The 18627-nt window shown below is 39.6% G+C and overlaps 1 protein-coding gene across 1 annotated transcript in view; it reads right to left on the bottom strand.

The window, feature by feature from the left end:
• mtpap (mitochondrial poly(A) polymerase) overlaps positions 1-18627 on the bottom strand; it is a 40551-nt gene that overhangs the window by 5329 nt on the left and 16595 nt on the right. The window contains exons 5-8 of the mRNA XM_063044299.1: positions 13371-13582; positions 11184-11410; positions 3381-3470; positions 1937-2010 (exon numbers count right to left, since the gene is read on the bottom strand). Of these exons, the coding sequence (XP_062900369.1) occupies positions 1937-2010; positions 3381-3470; positions 11184-11410; positions 13371-13582 (603 nt within the window). The remainder of the gene's footprint in view (positions 1-1936; positions 2011-3380; positions 3471-11183; positions 11411-13370; positions 13583-18627) is intronic.

Raw genomic sequence — 18627 nt, 5'->3', positions numbered from 1 at the left:
CGCTGTCTACAGGTGAGGTGCCGGAGGATTGGAGAGTAGCTCATGTTGTTCCGTTGTTTAAAAAAAGATCAAAAAGTAATCCGGGAAATTATAGGCCAGTAAGTTTAACATCGGTAGTAGGTAAGTTATTGGAGGGAGTACTAAGAGACAGAATCTACAAGCATTTGGATAGACAGGGACTTATTAGGGAGAGTCAACATGGCTTTGTGCGTAGCAGGTCATGCTTGACCAATCTATTGGAGTTTTTCGAGGAGGTTACCAGGAAAGTGGATGAAGGGAAGGCAGTGGATATTGTCTACATGGACTTCAGTAAGGCCTTTGACAAGGTCCCGCATGGGAGGTTAGTTAGGAAAATTCAGTCGCTAGGTATACATGAAGAGGTGGTAAATTGGATTAGACATTGGCTCAATGGAAGAAGCCAAAGAGTGGTAGTAGAGAATTGCTTCTCAGAGTGGAGGCCTGTGACTAGTGGTGTGCCACAGGGATCAGTGCTGGGTCCATTGTTATTTGTCATCTATATCAATGATCTGGATGATAATGTGGTAAATTGGATCAGCAAATTTGCTGATGATACAAAGATTGGAGGTGTAGTAGACAGTGAGGAAGGTTTTCAGAGCCTGCAGAGGGACTTGGACCAGCTGGAAAAATGGGCTGAAAAATGGCAGATGGAGTTTAATACAGACAAGTGTGAGGTATTGCATGTTGGAAGGACAAACCAAGGTAGAACATACAGGGTTAATGGTAAGGCACTGAGGAGTGCAGTGGAATAGAGGGATCTGGGAATAAAGATACAAAATTCCCTAAAAGTGGCGCCACAGGTAGATAGGGTCATAACGAGAGCTTTTGGTACATTGGCCTTTATTAATCAAAGTATTGAGTATAAGAGCTGGAATGTTATGATGAGGTTGTATAAGGCATTGGTGAGGCCGAATCTGGAGTATTATGTTCAGTTTTGGTCACCAAATTACAGGAAGGATATAAATAAGGTTGAAAGAGTGCAGAGAAGGTTTACAAGGATGTTGCCGGGACTTGAGAAACTCAGTTACAGAGAAAGGTTGAATAGGTTAGGACTTTATTCCCAGGAGCATAGAAGAATGAGGGGAGATTTGATAGAGGTATATAAAATTATGATGGGTATTGATAGAGTGAATGCAAGCAGGCTTTTTCCACTGAGGCAAGGGGAGAAAAAAACCAGAGGACATGGGTTAAGGGTGAGGGGGGAAAAGTTTAAAGGGAACATTAGGGGGGGCTTCTTCACACAGAGAGTGGTGGGAGTATGGAATGAGCTGCCAGACGAGGTGGTAAATGCGGGATCTTTTTTAACATTTAAGAATAAATTGGACAGATACATGGATGGGAGGTGTATGGAGGGATATGGTCCGTGTGCAGGTCAGTGGGACTAGGCAGAAAATGGTTCGGCACAGCCAAGAAGGGCCAAAAGGTTTCTATGGTTTCTAATTGATTGGCAAAAGGAATACAAGGCTGGGAAAGGAGAGGATCATGGGACGGGAGGCCTAGGGAGAAAGAAGGGGGGGGGGGACCCAGAGGATGGGCAAGGAGTTATAGTGAGAGGAACAGAGGGAGAAAAAGAGAGAGGGAAAAAATGGGGAAATAAATAAATAAAGGGATGGGGTATGAAGGGGAGGTGGGGCATTGACGGAAGTTAGAGAAGTCAATGTTCATGCCATCAGGTTGGAGGCTACCCAGACACAATATAAGGTGTTGTTCCTCCAACCTCAGTGTGGCTTCATCTTGACAGTAGAGGAGGCCGTGGATAGACATGTCAGAATGGGAATGGGATGTGGAATTAAAATGTGTGGCCACTGGGAGATTCTGCTTTCTCTGGCAGACAGAGCATAGGTGTTCAGCGAAACGGTCTCCCAGCCTGCGTCGGGTCTAGCCAATATATAGAAGGTACAATTGTCAAGCTACTAACCTTTCTGATATTGATGGACATTTTACTAAAAGGAAAGGAGCCATAAAATTCAAAGAATTCTTGTAAGAGTTCCTCTGCAAAGAAATTCAATGAATGCCATTAGATTTATAAACCAGAGTTACATGGTACTTCACACAACCAATTTAATATTTCCATAAACACCATGGAGAAGGTGATGGAAGCTAGAAAATTCAGGAAAATGTACAATGATAGTACAGATATTAAGAAAGATGTGGTCTTGAAGCATATTAAAGTGGCTAAATCCCCAAGGCCTGATCAAGAGTATGTTCAGACGTTGCAGGAAGCAAGGGATGAAAATAATGGGGAATATTTTTATCTTCCTTAGCCATAGGTAAAGTACTAGAAGAACGGAGGATGACTACATGTTGTTTAAGGGGGCGGGGGCTGCAAGGTCATGGTAGGGAACTAAAGACAGGTGAGCTCAATCTCAATGGTCAGTAAGTTACTAGAGGGGATTCAGAGAGATAGAATCTATCTTCACTTGGAAAGGCAAGGACTAATAAGGGACAGACAGCATGTTTATTGTATGGGAAATCATTTATCACAAATTTAACTGAGTTTTATTTTGAACAGGTGACCAAGAGGATTGAAAAGGACAGGAGTAAACATTACCTACATAGACTTCAACAAGACTTTTGATCAGATCCCACATGGTAGACTGACCTGGAAAGTTAGGTCACATCAGATCTAGTGTGAGTCTAGTGGATCCAAAACTGACAGTGGAGCAGAGGAGAGTTGTTCTTCAGATGAGAGGCATATGTGCTGCAGTAATCAGTGCTTAGCCCTCTGTTGTTTGCCAGACATATGAACATAATGTATAAAAATGTTGGGGGCATGAACAGCAGCTTTGCAGCTGACACCAGGATTTTTGGTGTGGGGACAATGAGTAAGATTATCCAACGCTACAGCCAAATCCAGATCAACTGGGAAAGTGGGCAAAGGAATAACAGATGAATTTCAATTCAGACAAGTGTACAGTGATGCAATTTGGGAAATTAAACTAGGAAAAGTCACAGTGTTAATTACAGTGTTCTGCGGAGTACTGTAGAACAGAGGCACAAGGCAATCTAAACCATTTTATTTTCATGTTAAAGTAACAGTCTCCAGAAAGCAATTAAAATGGCAGACAAAGTGGTGAAGAAGGCATATGGCATGCTTACCTATATCAGATGAGACACAAAGCTGGTACAAAAACAGAGGGCATATCCTTAAGGTGCGAGGGGAAAGATTTGAAGTGGGCTTGAGGTGCATGTTTATTCAAGCAGAGTGGTGAATACAAGGAATTAGCTGTCAGAGGCAGAGGTGGGCATGGAAGATTTAGAGGTAAATGGACTAAATAGATGAAAGTGGGATGAGTTCAGGAGGCATGAGTTGGACCAAGAGGCCCGCTTCTGTGCTGCATAACTTTGAGAACCTTACTTACCCAGTGTCTCTGCATTTTGGGAAGGCTTGATCTTGATATCAGAAGCAAATGTGCAATCGTGACTTTCAATAATATGTTTATCTTTTTCTTCTAAAAAAAAGAAATTAATGTCATTGTCAATGCTGCAGTTAACACAAATTATAATAAAACAGAAGGGAAGACTGATCAGAAGTTGCAATTAAAGCTGTAATATTGTCAGAAACAGGTTTATTATCACTGACTTGTATGTCATGAAATCTGTGCTTATGAGGCAGCAGGACATAGCAGTGCACTGACCGGCCTCCAGTACGAGATGTTCTACCATTCTTCAAGGTAGAACTTTTACACACCAAAAGGAATTGCAATGCGATGGAATGAAAATGTAGTTATAAACATTCTTTTAAAAGTGATTATTCTGCATATTTCAAATTAACAGGTGTAATATTTTTCCAGTAGAAGTGAGGAAGAGTGGAATATAGATTCCTATTCCTTTAATAAAAAAATTATAAACTATTGCATTATTAAGTTTGCTACCAGCAAAAACCCTAGTACTATTGCAAATTGAGGGAGATGTGAGGGGATCCAGGAGTGCCCCTATTAACTGTTTGGAGAGAGGCATTTATCATCGATGGTTTGTTTGGAAAGGAGAGAGAGACAGAGTTATTTACCACCGATGTGTTGCTTTTGAAAAAAAAGAGAGAGAGAGAGAGAGAGACACACGAAGATCAACAGTTGGACTGTCACTTTAAGGCATTGGAAGTAACTTTGGATTTTTACTGAGTTTGGCGTTGGAGACAGCACCGAGCAGCTCGGAAGTTGCTATGGTGACCAAAGGCAGATTGTTGATATATCTTCAAGGACTTGTTGCCTGTTTGTGCACTTCTTTGCAGACAAAGGAAGGAGGGACTCTTTGAGTGACAGGCGATGCTCAGCCTGGTGAAATAAATAGGAGGTCAGATGATACAGACCTCAGGACACATGACCTGGACGCTGAATGAGCATTGTTGTACCCGCAGGAAACGTGGGTTTTGGAGGATCGATCAGGCGGATCGATCCAAATTGCTATTCTAACATAGCAGAAGGGGTTGACTGGTGGGGAGTTGTCTTATGTGTCCACCCTCGCCTGGGTGATAGCTCCACCACAGGAAGACCAGTCCCCCTGGTTAAAGTCACAGTCGGTAACTTGTAAAGGATTTCGGAGGACAACGAGAAGATCGACGGCATCAACTCTCCCTCTCCCTCTCCATCACTATTCAACTAAATACCACGAACTGAACTGAACTTTACTTAACATCGTAAGACAGTATCTTTTTACCCCTAGACTTAAAGAAGCTTGGTTTTCATACATATATATTCCACACTTACTTTTGTATATAATCATTGCTAACCTGTTTGATTTACCTACATTTATATTACTGTATTGCGTAGTTACTAATAAATATTATTAGGTAATAGCAATACTGGACTCCAAAGAGTTTTCTATTTCTGCTGGTTCTTTATCCCCGTCACGGGGTACGTGACACTTAGACAAGTGAACAAATACATGTAGACTCAATATAATATGAAGTTCTGTAGGAAAGGTAGGCATTAAATGGTGTTCCTGTGCATCAGTCACAGAGAGCAAACATGTACGTACAGAAAACAGATAGGAAGTCAAATGGTTTCTTGGGCTATATTACAAGTGGTTTTGACTACAAGAGCAAAGATGCCTTAGTATAATTATAAAGATTTGTACTGAGACCACACCTAGAATATTGTGTGCATTCAATTTGTACACTTTGCTGTACTGGGAGTACAAGGTGACCAGGCTGAATCTCTGGATGGCAAGATTGTCGTACGCAGAGAGATTTGTTTGAGTATGCCTCAATTTACTGAGTTTAGAAGAATAAGAGAGTGTTTCATTGAAACATACAAATCCTGACAAGGCTACACGGGGACGAGGGAAGGCTGATTGTTGGAATTAGGGCTAGGATTAGATTAGATTATGAGGACACTCAGTCCTCGTTTATTGTCATTTAGAAATGCATGCATTAAGAAATGAGACAATGTTCCTCCAGACTGATATCTCAAAAAAAAAGGACAAACCAAAGACTAACACTGACAAGACCATATAATTCTAACATATAGTTACAGCAGTGCAAAGCAATACCGTAATTTGATAAAGAGCAGACCATGGGCACAGTAAAAAAAAGGCTCAAAGTTCCTATCAACTCCCGATAGTACCGATAGCAGGCAGCAAAAGGGAGAAACTCTCCCTGCCATAAACCTCCAGGCGCCAACAACTGCTGATGCATTGGAAGCACCCGACCCTAGCCGACTCTGAGTCCGTTCGAAAACTTTGAGCCTCCGACCAGCCCTCCAACACCAAGCACCATCTCTGCCGAGCGCTTCGACCCCGCCCCGGCCGCCTAGCAACAAGCAAAGACGAGGACTCGGGGCCTTCTCCTCCGGAGATTCTGGATCACAGTGGCAGCGGCAGCAAAGGAGGCATTTCAGAAGTTTCTCCAGAGGTTCCTCTGTGCTCTCACGTCTGTCTCTATCAAATCAGGATTGTGCACAGCACCCTACTTGACAGATAACAGATATCATTCACCGGAGTGGCCGTTGCGCACTGTGTCGCGCCGCCATCTTCTCCTCCTCCTATCAGGATTATTGAGCTTATTGTGTTAAATAGTTGGATAAACTCAAAGGCTTCTCGCCTGAAAGCTTTCCATATTTAACTACCTTCACTAATCCTCCCTCAAGAAGCTACAATTCCCTAAACATGATCTCCAAATGATAGAAGCCATTTGCATTTCACCTAAGTGGCCATAAGTTATGAGAGCACAGAGGTGAGAGAAGGTGGTTAAAGGAGGCACAGCTAAATGGACTTCCAGCAAGTCTTTGTGGAAACCTCATGTAAATTCATTTCCAACAAGGTTCTATCAGGAGCGATAAGCAATTATTTATAAATCATTACAGGATCCTCCAGACTGAAAAAATATTGAACAATTGCTTAATTGGTGCCACAGGAACCTCAGATACCTTGGCATATTTATCACAGCCCTGAAGTTAAATTTGGGACAACCTTAAACATGCTATATTATGAACTTATCTACTGGGCTGACAAAAGTGGAAGAGCATTGCTAAATTGTGCGTCCAACTTTAGGATGAAGTTCAAGATCCTTATTTTCACAAACAGCCATCCCTGCAAAAGCTGTACCACTACAGGGCAAGATCTCCTGTGGCATGATATTCAAGCAATTGTTCGTGTGAAAAAGGTCTGATTTCTAGGAAGAATCCTCAAGTCACTTCCTCTGGGGTGAAGTTAATTTGCAATTACATTCTGCACTGGAGTTAACCTCTCTATTTGTGATGGATTTGCAGAGTAATATTCAGAGCTGCAATGGCCATGTTATTTATTGTGGCGCAATCTTTAACTCGTGTCTGGGACTACAAAATACAGCTATATTATTTGTACTTAATTTCTGCAATTATACAATTATACATCTATATTTGGGACATGATTAATCACATCCATTGTTGGAAGAGAGCACATGATGAATGCAGCCATAAAAAGATTAACTCATTTCTGTCATGTGACACATACCACAATTTAAACAGAATTGGATTAGCAGAATAACATCTTACTTTTAAACAGTAATCGTACACATTATTAAATGATTTACTAAATTTTGAAGATATAGAAATGAATATCTCAAAACAAATTAAGCAGTATCTACTTTGCTTGGTTCTGTATAGTCAGAGTTTGAAGTCTGTACTCATGTTTGAATGAACTCCTATGTCACTATAAATATTGCAATGCTTAATTTTTGAAATAGGAATCAAGGAAACCTCAAAAAATAAGACAAAAACTAGAAATCAGTCTCATTAGAGGAATATGGTTACCTATGCGGTAAACAAGGATATTCAGTAGTTCTAAATAAATGCTTTCTGCCTGTTTTCATAAAAGGTAACTAAGAAGATTGTGAAATATTAAAAGGAATAGGAAGGAAATGTAACAAGTTTTATATCTTTAAAAATGGATAAAACATCAGACCCAGCTGAAATTATATCTTTTGAGAAAAGAATGGAAGTTATAAGCATTTCCTAATCCTCTCTGGATAAAGTTGCATGGTCAGAGGATTTAAGGATTCCTCATGATACACTGCTGCTTCAATAGAGAGAACAGGCAGCATTGTGGCCAAGTATTTAGTGGCAGCTCCAGGATTTGATCCTAACCTTGGAAGCTAGTCAGCATGGAGTTTGTATGTTCTTCCTTTGTCTGCGCAGTTGTTTCCCTCCATATCTCAAACATATGCTGGCATCTGTAAGCTATCCTTCATTAGGTACGTTTCAGCGGAATCAAAGAGTAATTGATGATGGCACAAGTTGAAGGGCTACAGGGAAGAGGAGCAACAGGTCTGATTTGCTGGAAACTAACAATGGATCTGATAGACTAAATAGACCCTTTGTGATGTAATACGAAAACAGAAAAGGGATAATTATCTAGATGGCTAGAACAGCATAATGTTTATGTTTACAGACTAGCAAAAATCTATTGACTAAGAAAGTAGCAAATTTAATCAAATTTGGAACAGGAAAAAATGAAAAATAACAGTCAATGTGGGGTTCAAGAGACCTAACACCAGACTCTGGCTTTTTGTGGTATACTTTAATTCTAAAGCACTGATAAAATGTATGGTGCATGAGTAAGAAGTTTGTGAAACAGCTGGCCATCTGCCTGATAGTGAAGAAAACTATACTCTGCAGGAGATATTACAAATTGGCCAGGTGGACAAATGTGAAAATAAAACTCAATCTGCTGAAAAGTAAAATTAGAAAGAGGCAAGCAAGGCAGCAGTACGGCGGATTAGCTGGGTTACTGAGAATTCCAGAAGAAGAGAGGCTCTGGAGTGCAGTCTTAAGATCACCAATGGTAGCAGGAGAGAAATATAAAGATTTACGGAGAACTTTCATTAGCTGAGGCACAGAACATAAGTATTTATATTTTTAAAATCAAATTTTGGAAGGTGTTATTGTTGGCAAGGCCAACATTTATCGCTCAAACCTAAACGTACTTGAGGTAGTAGCAGAGAGACACTTTCTTCAAGCACTTAAGTCCCATTGCTGAAGGAATGATCAAAGGCAATTGTTTAGGGAGGGTTCCAGGACCTAGACCCTTCAAAGAAAAATGAGATACATTTCAAAGTCAGGATAGTGTGCGAGTTAAAGGGGACACTGCTGCTTTCAATCTTCTCGTTGGTAGGCCTTGCAGGTTTAGAGGTGCAATCAAAATGCCACAGGTAAGTAAAAACAGTGCATTTGTAGGTGCCACACAATACAGCTGTTGTGCACCTGTAGTGGAGGGAATGAGTATTTAGGGAGGTGAATGGGGTGCCAGCTCAGTAGGCTAATTTGTCTAGCAGAACAGAGACTTCAGAGCACAGTCTAAAGATCCTAATGGCTGCAAGAGAGAACGATAAAGACCTGTGGAAAGCTTTCCTTTATTAGCTGAGACACAGAACACAAGGTTTTTTTGTGTGATATGGACATCACTGACAAGGCTGGTGGCATCAAGCTTTGAGTTTTGTTGAAGCAGCATTGATTACGTAAGCACAGATCATTCAATCACATTCATGATCTGTGCCTCGTAGATTGTGGAAATATTTAAGGACAACTGAAGACATGTCACTCACAGGATACTCATCTCTGATCTGCTCTGATAGATTTATGTCCTTAAGTATTTCCACAATCTACGAGGCAGAGATCATGAATGTGACTGAATGATCTGTGCATACCCGATCAATGCTGCTTCAACAAAACTCAAAAAACTTGATGCCATCGGCCTTGTCAGTGATGCCCATATCACACAAAAAAATGTGGCTGGTCCATTAGAGTTTCCAATTAATGTAAGTGGGCACTGATTGCTTTATTTACTGAGCAGTTGTGAATGGAATTTAATAATGTGCAATCACCAGCAAATTTCCCAACACGGATCTTACGAAGGGAAGTACTGAAGATGGTTGGATGATGGACACACACTGAGCTAATTCAGCAGCAATGTTCCCGGGCTGAGATGATCAGCCTCCACAACTACAACTACATTTCAATGTGCAAATTTATGACTCCAGCTATTGAAGTGTTTTCTCCCTGAAACCCATTGACTTCAGTTAAACAAAGGCTCTTCAGTGCTGCACTCAGTCAAATATGCCTTGATATCAAGCAAATTCAACTCAGCTCTGGAATTCATCTGCAATTCTGTTTGGGTCCATCAATTTGGTTTAGTCAAAGATGCCATACTTTTGGATGGTATTACTGAGGGCCAGCTTGTGATGCAAAACAAAAGGGGGGAGGCGGGGGGAATTCAGAAGACCTTTGGACAAAATAAAAAGATATGATAGGTGCAGACAAAAAGATTTTTTGGATACAACCGCTGGATAAGGTCAGAATGGTGCGGTCCTAATGCAAGTAGACTGTGGCAGAGGTTTTAGAGGAGGATGCTGCAGTCAACTACTTTCACCGGCTGTAGCAAATTTCAGTGAAATAATGAAGAATAGATTATCTTTGTCATATCACATAGAATCTCACTTTGAAATGAGCTGTCGGCGAAGTGATTGAGGTAGATAAAATATCAACATTTAAAAGACATTTGGACAGTTATTTGTATAGAAAAGGTTAAATAGAGATCAAAAGTGGGGCGGGAAAATAATTGGACTAGCTGAGAGGGCATCTTGGTTGGTGCATTAAGTTGGGCCGAAGGTCCTGTTTTCTCACTGTATGATTCTTAATAGGTGTTTAGCCTATGGCAAAAGTGTAAACTAGATTGGAAGAATTCAAAAACTGGGAATCAAACATGAATCTGGTAGACCACACTACATTTAAAACTTGAGAGAAGTTAGGACGGAACTGGGATGGTAGTTTCCAAAGTCACGGGATTAAGGGTTGGTGTTTGGAGCAGAAGATTGACGACTACAAATATGGAAGAGAAGGGGACAAACCCAAAAGTGAAGCAATGGCTCAGAAGCAAAACACTGCTCTTGCTGGGAATTTTAGTAAGTCAAGCAGCATCTTTAGAGAGAGAACCAGAATTAACATTTCAGATCGCTAATCTTCATCAAAACAGTTATCTAATACAGAGGCCAGGAAGAGGAACCAGGATAAATATAAGTAGTAGCATTTTGGATAAACATAACATTCAGAATCGGTACTTAGAAATAAACTGGAGAGAGATGAACTATTTGCTTCAAAGTGCTCTTCAAATCACGCATCGTCAAATGCTGTATCACAGATGTAGAAGCGCTCATTTGGGTGTATAATCAATTGAAAAAATGAAGCAATTCAATGAGGCCACAGACTAACTTTACAAGAGCGATGAGCTTTGAATTACTTGGCTTGATGTCAACATCCACTTAAACAGATTGAATGTGCTTTTTAAAAACAAAATTAATTAGTTGTGGGAACAATGAAAGAAGCTGAATCTTTTTTTTATTGGGCCACATTGAGACTCTCCTGAAAGGTGTGATTTGATACGAGAATACTTCTATTGTTCACAATATAAGTATATAGTCAATAATTAGAAGGATAAAGCTATTAGAAGAAACTTTTACTTGTATGTGCAGGGTTGTTAGGACAAGAAAAACCATTACAAAAAAGTACATTAAATAGAATCTGTAATTTATTTTAAAAGGCAATAAAATACTAGAACATGTTGAGGGTATATAAATAAACTAACAGACATAGAACAGAATGGGCAGCTCTTTCAGAAGCACATTGAGTAAATATCAACACCATGTATGGTATGAAACCATTGTTAAAAGATATTGAAATCTATGTCTATATTACCTGCTAGGTCTTTTAGCTGGTCTAGTGTTGGTATAATTGGTGGATTTCTCTTTTGCAGCAGAAAAAGAATCATCATAGTCAAGGAAAAATTAGTGATCCAGGCTCCAGGAATACTACTGGTGATACCATGGACACGAGCCCAACATCGAATGCTGAACACCAGGGCCCGAACCCGAGGGTCAATATTAGAATAAGTATAAAGGAGTTCTGTGCTTCTCATAGCAATTCTGTGACAAAAATAGCAAGTTAATTGAGCATATTAATAAATGTAATCAATGTGTTAATTCCCTATCATTGCCACCCTTCAGCTTCCGAGAAAGCAATCTAAATTTGTCCAACCTCTCCTTTTAGTCATTGTACTCCAATCCAGCAAGATCCTGGTCAACCTCTTCTGCACTCTCTGCAAACTCCCAAAATCGCTCCTAGAGTGCGGTGACCAGAACTGCACATCATATTCCAAATGAAGCCTAACCAAGGGTTTATCCTTTGCAACACAACTTTGCAACTTTTATTCTCAATACTCCAATCAATGAAGGCAAGCATACCCTATGCCTTCATTTTGCACTTTCAAGGACTTACACCCCAAGATCCTTCTGTACATTAAATAAGGGCCCTGCCATTTACTTTATACTTCCCTTTTGCATTAATCTCCCAAAATGTAAAATCTTACACTTGTCCAGATTAAATTTCACCCAACACTTCTTTGTCCAAATCTCTTAGATTCTTACTCGGCTGTATCCTTTGTAAACCTTCCAAAACTCAAAACTTCATGTTTATGTTTTAAGCAATTCATTTTTCCCAGTGAATTTCTTTATTTGTTACCCCATACAAGTGCAAAGATGTCCTGAAAATTTTAATAATGATGAATCAGAGGTCACATAATGGAATTTGCTTTCATTAATACCCATAAATAAACTCTTCGATACATTTTTGTTGCATTCTTTAACTTTCTGTTAAGTTCTGATGAAGGGTTATTAATCTGAAATATTAATTGTTTCCTTCTCCACAATGCTGCCTGACTTGTTGATCGTCTGCATCATTTTCTGTTTTTATTACAGATTTTCAACAATATCAACTTGTTTACATATAGTTGCAGATAATGCAATTAATATATGCCATTGTATTTCCTGAACAAGTATTGATTTTTTTAATGTCAAAGCAAAAGGAGCTCCAAATAATTCAAAGCTCAACTCAAAACAATTAACTTTTTAAATATACAGAAAACTAAACTGCAGAGTTTAGTTCCCACAACTAATTAATTTAAGTTAATACTTGAAATGCTTAACTAAAACACCTTATGACAAATTAACAGTTGACAATGAAATGGTGAAAACCTAATGCACATGATTGTGAGGAGGCTGACAAAAGAAAATCAAATGATAACTTCCATGATTTAAGGGTGTCAGTTGAGAGCAGCTTTTAAATATCAGTTCCTCTAGGTTGACAATCAGCTACTGCGCAAATAATCTTGCAATGTGCAAGATATGGGAACAGCTTTGACCTTGAATATATGGGAAAATGTCCTCTTCACAAAGAAAGCCATTTTAATTCCTAATCTCTTTACCTCACCTCTTCATAAGTTTGCTAAGAAATGCACAATAGTAAATAAACAGTAGCCCAAAAAAAATTATTTTTGCCACAATTTCAAATTCTGAAAATTCAAAGAAAAATGAACTGATAATCTTGCTGTTTTTCATGAAAAGTTAAGTACTTTTAAGATTAGAGTAAGGTGCAGGAATGCAATAATATATAATTGCATACTGCTCTGAAAAGTTATGTTTGTTGATTGCTATCCATCGGCTTCAAAAACCTCCACAGCTTCTTTTCAGGGCAAATCTTACAACCATCCAAGAAAACAGAGAACTTCTGATGAAACTGTGGCTTAACTCTGACATAAGAGTAAGAATACCATCACTAAGCCAAGGTCAAAACCATAGTTAAGCTTGAAGTATTTAGAATCAAATTCAATTTCCAAATTTCAGGTATGGCTTTTAGAAAGGAGACCTAGAATGATTCACTTGCAGCGATCACGATAACTACAGTGGTGCAACAACTAGCTCTCTTTAGTACCAGTTTTCAATGCCTGCCATGAGTAGAGTTACCTCAAAAAATTAACATGCAAAGAGTCAAAAGGTAATACAGATAAATTAAGTAAAAGAAAGATGCTTTAACTTTGGTATTTCTCACCTATTATTGGCAGTGAGGTCACATTGAAATCCTGAAGGCTGATGAGAAAACCGCACCAATGGGCATCGAGCATTGAGTATCTTCTGCATTCCTGTACAGCCGGGGGCAAACTGATCAATGCATTCCCCTATCACAGAAAGGATGCTCTGTGTTACCACCCGCTCTGATGCCACCCGTTTCGTCTGGTACTCCATGGAGAAAGCACCTCCTGTCTAAACAAGAAGGAAACTATTCGGCAAATAGCTCTGCTTATTATCATTCTTCAAACTTCCAATGACGTGCAAGGACATTTGACTCCTCTGATTGCACACCAGATCTCATGTTATTGTAGGTGCAGCTGATAAATGCTACAAATGGAAATAAATGTAAGCAATTAACTTAATCGTAAATTACACTCAGAATCTACAAATTCTGATTCATCCTAGGCATCCTTAAAAATCACAAAACATCAACTTAACAAGGGAATTAAAACATTGTGCAATGCATGATGCATTATTTCTACCCTTTAACATTTATTGCAAGAACAAATTTTACTCCACATGTATAATTCTTAGATAATTATTTGAAAATTCTGTAAGGGTGAACTTTTGTTATCCAAAGGCAATAACGTGGAGGGTTGCCTGTAATTGCAAATGAAGTCGATGGAGATTAGATACCTCCATGATGTCAAGCACATGAAGCTCCAAGAAGTGGAAAGCCAGGAAGAGCTAGAATCTTCAAAAGGAGAACCGAATTGCACCAGTCAATTCTTTTTTAAAAATGCTAAGATCTGTTCATTACAGGAAATAGCAAGGTATTATACAAGGGGTAATTGATAAGTTCGTGGCCTAAGGTAGAAGGAGTCAATTTTAGAAAACCTAGCACATTTATTTTTCCTACATTTACACACTTAGTCCAGCAGTCGTGGAACAGACGGATCCCTTCTTTATAGAAGTCAGCATCATGGACTTCCAGAAGTGGTCCACAGCAGGGGTGATGAGGTAGAAGGAGATGAGTTATTAACTTCAAACTTTCTGCATTTTCACTCAAAGAGTAGAACTGAATGTGCATGCAACGAGAGCTGTATAACTCATCTCCTTCTACCTTAGGCCATGAACTTACCAATCACCCCTGCTATGGACCACTTCTACAAAGAAGGGATCCGTATGCTCCACGACCGCTGGATTAAGTGTAAAAGTAAATGTGCTAGGTTTTCTAAAAGTGACTCCTTCTACCTTAGGCCACAAACTTATCAATCACCCCTCATACTTGTCTAGCTGCAATATTTTTAAGCCTATTCACTTTGTCAAGGCAGCCGCATTGCATAAAGCCTACTATTTATTTCCCATTACCCTTTGACCTCAAAAATAAAGGTTAGCTCCTTGATCAGCCACAGTGCTTGTGGTGAAGGCATTCTCATAATTCCACTGATGAGCCATTTCCAAGGTTTTGCCCAGGGAATAACATTTCGATACGAGGTACTTCTGCCTTGGGTCTGAACTCCACAAAATACACGGAGGGAAACAAAACAATGAAAATCAATTAAGATACCTGAAGTCTGTTCAGGGATTTCTGAGATACCAAGGATGTACTTCTTTTACAAATGTGTTGGTAAAGTTGAACCCCAGACACTGGTAGGACCATTTTATATCACCATTTTCCCTTTCAACTGATTTTTTTGTCATTTTCTTCTCAGACATCATCAGAGAATATACTATACATGGCTTTAAGCATGTATCTATATTTACAATGTTATTTACAAATAGAAGGCAAGTGAGGCATGTTATATGGCAGATTCCATAAGCAACACTTAAAAGTAACTAATAACCAGCTTATTAAAATAAAATATTTTTCTGTGATTGTTTTTCATATTGTTGTAAGTAACATTAGAAATAACACTTTTAATTTTCATCAGATCGATGGGCTGAATAGCATAATTCTGCTCCTACGTCTGACGATCTATTAAGGAAAGGTAAAATGACTTTTTATTTATCAGTAAGTTATTTCAAAATCAAAATTTACAAAGAATATTAATCTACATAACCTAAGCACCAACAGACTACAAGGGGAATTCATAAAAGTCAGCTGATAGGTTCTGATGAATCATTAAGGACAGCTTGCAGCAACAAGTGTTTTCTAACACTTTGGGATTAGCTGTCTACTCCGCCTCTGCACGTATGAGCAGATAGTGGCTCAGACTTCAGTAATTGCAACGAATGTAAATATAGCAGTGACTCGATTTTCTAGGAAAGTAGTAAACATTCTTACTCATGAAATAACATTAAAAGCAGTTTTCAAACTCTGAACCAATACTCAAGGATTTTGTCTTAATACTTTATACTCTTACAAGATTATGAAAATGTCTTACGTCAAAGCATACAATATTAATCTTGCTATTATACTACCGAACAAACTCAGTATTTTGCTCTCCCAAGGATATCGGGTAACATTTTTATTCTTCAGGTTTAATGATCAGTATTGCTTTAATCAATTGTGACCAAGCACACCACCTAAGAGCTGCTACACTATTGGATATAGGATTCTAATTTTTCAACCATTACATAGAAACATAGAAAATAGGTGCAGGAGTAGGCCATTCGGCCCTTCGAGCCTGCACCGCCATTTATTATGATCATGGCTGATCATCCAACTCAGAACCCAGCCTTCCCTCCATACCCCCTGACCCCTGTAGCCACAAGGGCCATATCTAACTTCCTTTTAAACATAGCTAATGAACTGGCCTCAACAGTTTGCTGTGGCAGAGAATTCCACAGATTCACCACTCTCTGTGTGAAGAAGTTTTTCCTAACCTCGGTCCTAAAAGGCTTCCCCTCTATCCTCAAACTGTGACCCCTCGTTCTAGACCTCCCCAACATCGGGAACAATCTTCCTGCATCTAGCCTGTCCAATCCCTTTAGGATCTTATACGTTTCAATCAGATCCCCCCTCAATCTTCTAAATTCCAACGAGTACAAGCCCAGTTCATCCAGTCTTTCTTCATATGAAAGACCTGCCATCCCAGGAATCAATCTGGTGAACCTTCTTTGTACTCCCTCTATGGCAAAGATGTCTTTCCTCAGATTAGGGGACCAAAACTGCACACAATACTCCAGGTGTGGTCTCACCAAGGCCTTGTACAACTGCAGTAGTACCTCCCTGCTCCTGTACTCGAATCCTCTCGCTATAAATGCCAGCATACCGTTCGCCTTTTTCACCGCCTGCTGTACCTGCATGCCCACTTTCAATGACTGGTGTATAATGACACCCAGGTCTCGTTGCACCTCCCCTTTTCCTAATCGGCCACCATTCAGATAATAATCTGTTTTCCTATTTTTGCCACCAAAGTGGATAACTTCACATTTATCCACATTAAATTGCATCTGCCATGAGTTTGCCCACTCACCCAACCTATCCAAGTCACCCTGCATCCTCTTAGCATCCTCCTCACTGCTAACACTGCCACCCAGCTTCGTGTCATCCGCAAACTTGGAGATGCTGCATTTAATTCCCTCATCCAAGTCATTAATATATATTGTAAACAACTGGGGTCCCAGCACTGAGCCTTGCGGTACCCCACTAGTCACCGCCTGCCATTCTGAAAAGGTCCCGTTTATTCCCACTCTTTGCTTCCTGTCTGCTAACCAATTCTCCACCCACACCAATACCTTACCCCCAATACCGTGTGCTTTAAGTTTGCACACTAATCTCCTATGTGGGACCTTGTCAAAAGCCTTTTGAAAATCCAAATATACCACATCCACTGGTTCTCCCCTATCCACTCTACTAGTTACATCCTCAAAAAATTCTATGAGATTCGTCAGACATGATTACTTCAACAAACATCGGTATAGACCTTTACAGGCAGCAGCAAAGTTGCAGTACTTGCTTGCAATGTCAAAGAAACAATCTACAAAGATTTGCCAATTTATGTTGGTAGGGTTTTCATCTTTTCCTTTGCCAACAGCGGCTCTCTGGTGTTCTAATTCTCTCTTAAGAGTACAATCCCCTATACTTTGCACAAAAATTCCCTCATTTGTTGTCAATTTTCTCCAGTTTTGGTAGATCATCCTTTTCCAAAATATCCTCTGCTTGATCTTCAATTGCTCCTTCGATATAACGTTGAAGAGGACTTCACCACTTGGGAGACAGACTCCTTGAGCAACAAGAGCATCTGCAGTCCATTTATCTGCTGCCTCGATTCTGTCTGCTGGCCCTTTGCCATGCCTGGCCTCCAGTAAGTTCCAGGTCACACTGCTGAATCCATACTGAAATGGCAGAGTGGATAGAAAGTAGTAATCCTTTGTGGAGTGGTACTGAGCTGTTGGGCCGTCACTTATGACATGGAGAGTGGTTGCAGAGGAGTTCTACTCCTTGAAGTAGGCAAGCACATGAGAGAGATGTGCCCATACAGCTGCAGGATCGTGCCTCGCTGGTAAGTGAGAATGAACACTGAGATTACACCACTGCCAGTGTAGGCTACTCCTTTGTGGAGAGAGATTTGTTTGTGTGACTCTCCAAAATGCACCAATAATTCCTGTAGAACTTAAGACCAGCAGGCCTTTTTTTCTGTTTTACACATTATCTTGGCAGAGAATCCAAGTTGCTGTTCTGCTTTTTACAGCCGGAATCTTCGACACTATTTGCTTGTCTTTCATGCCTAATTGCTGATACGTTTTTTTAAGCACAGAGAGCATCACATTGTGGAAGAGCAGTGTCTTCCTTAGGCCCTTGGGATTTGGATGTATTTGTTTCTTCACCTTCATTTTTGAGGATTCTGGTGTTCAGCTTTATACTTTAATAGAAGTAAAGCTGATAAAAAATTGATCTGTCTGTACCACCTCTCTGTATTTACCATCACAGCCAGTTGTGTGATGATAATGAGATACGATGGTAATGACATTACTCTTTTTTTTAAAAGAAAAAGTTGGCTAAGTCTTACATTTGCTAATGCGACTGGATAGCTAGCTTGTAAGTGTCATTCAAATATACAGAAATATAGTGAAGTTATTTATTTTTCAATTAAAACACTCAAATAGTAACTCATTTGGTGGTAACATAATAAACATACTCTCAGATCAGGAGGTATAAATCTTTAAATTACTCACACTTCTGAACATCAAAATGTCAGTCTTCTGCCATGACAGCCACATGCTTCCCTGTGACTTCTCATTTCCATGGCAACCACATAAGCAGTTGTTTGAAAGAACTTGACTGGTCTCTAAAATGTGTTGCATGTGGTAATGACAGAAGTGTTGGAGCAGCAGTTCTTTGTCATAAA

The sequence above is a fragment of the Mobula hypostoma genome, chromosome 3, assembly GCF_963921235.1.
Source record: "Mobula hypostoma chromosome 3, sMobHyp1.1, whole genome shotgun sequence".
In the NCBI taxonomy this organism is placed as follows: Eukaryota; Metazoa; Chordata; class Chondrichthyes; order Myliobatiformes; family Myliobatidae; genus Mobula; species Mobula hypostoma.
The sequence above is the reverse complement of the archived record's forward strand: the minus strand, read 5'-3'. Positions and strand labels throughout refer to the sequence as shown.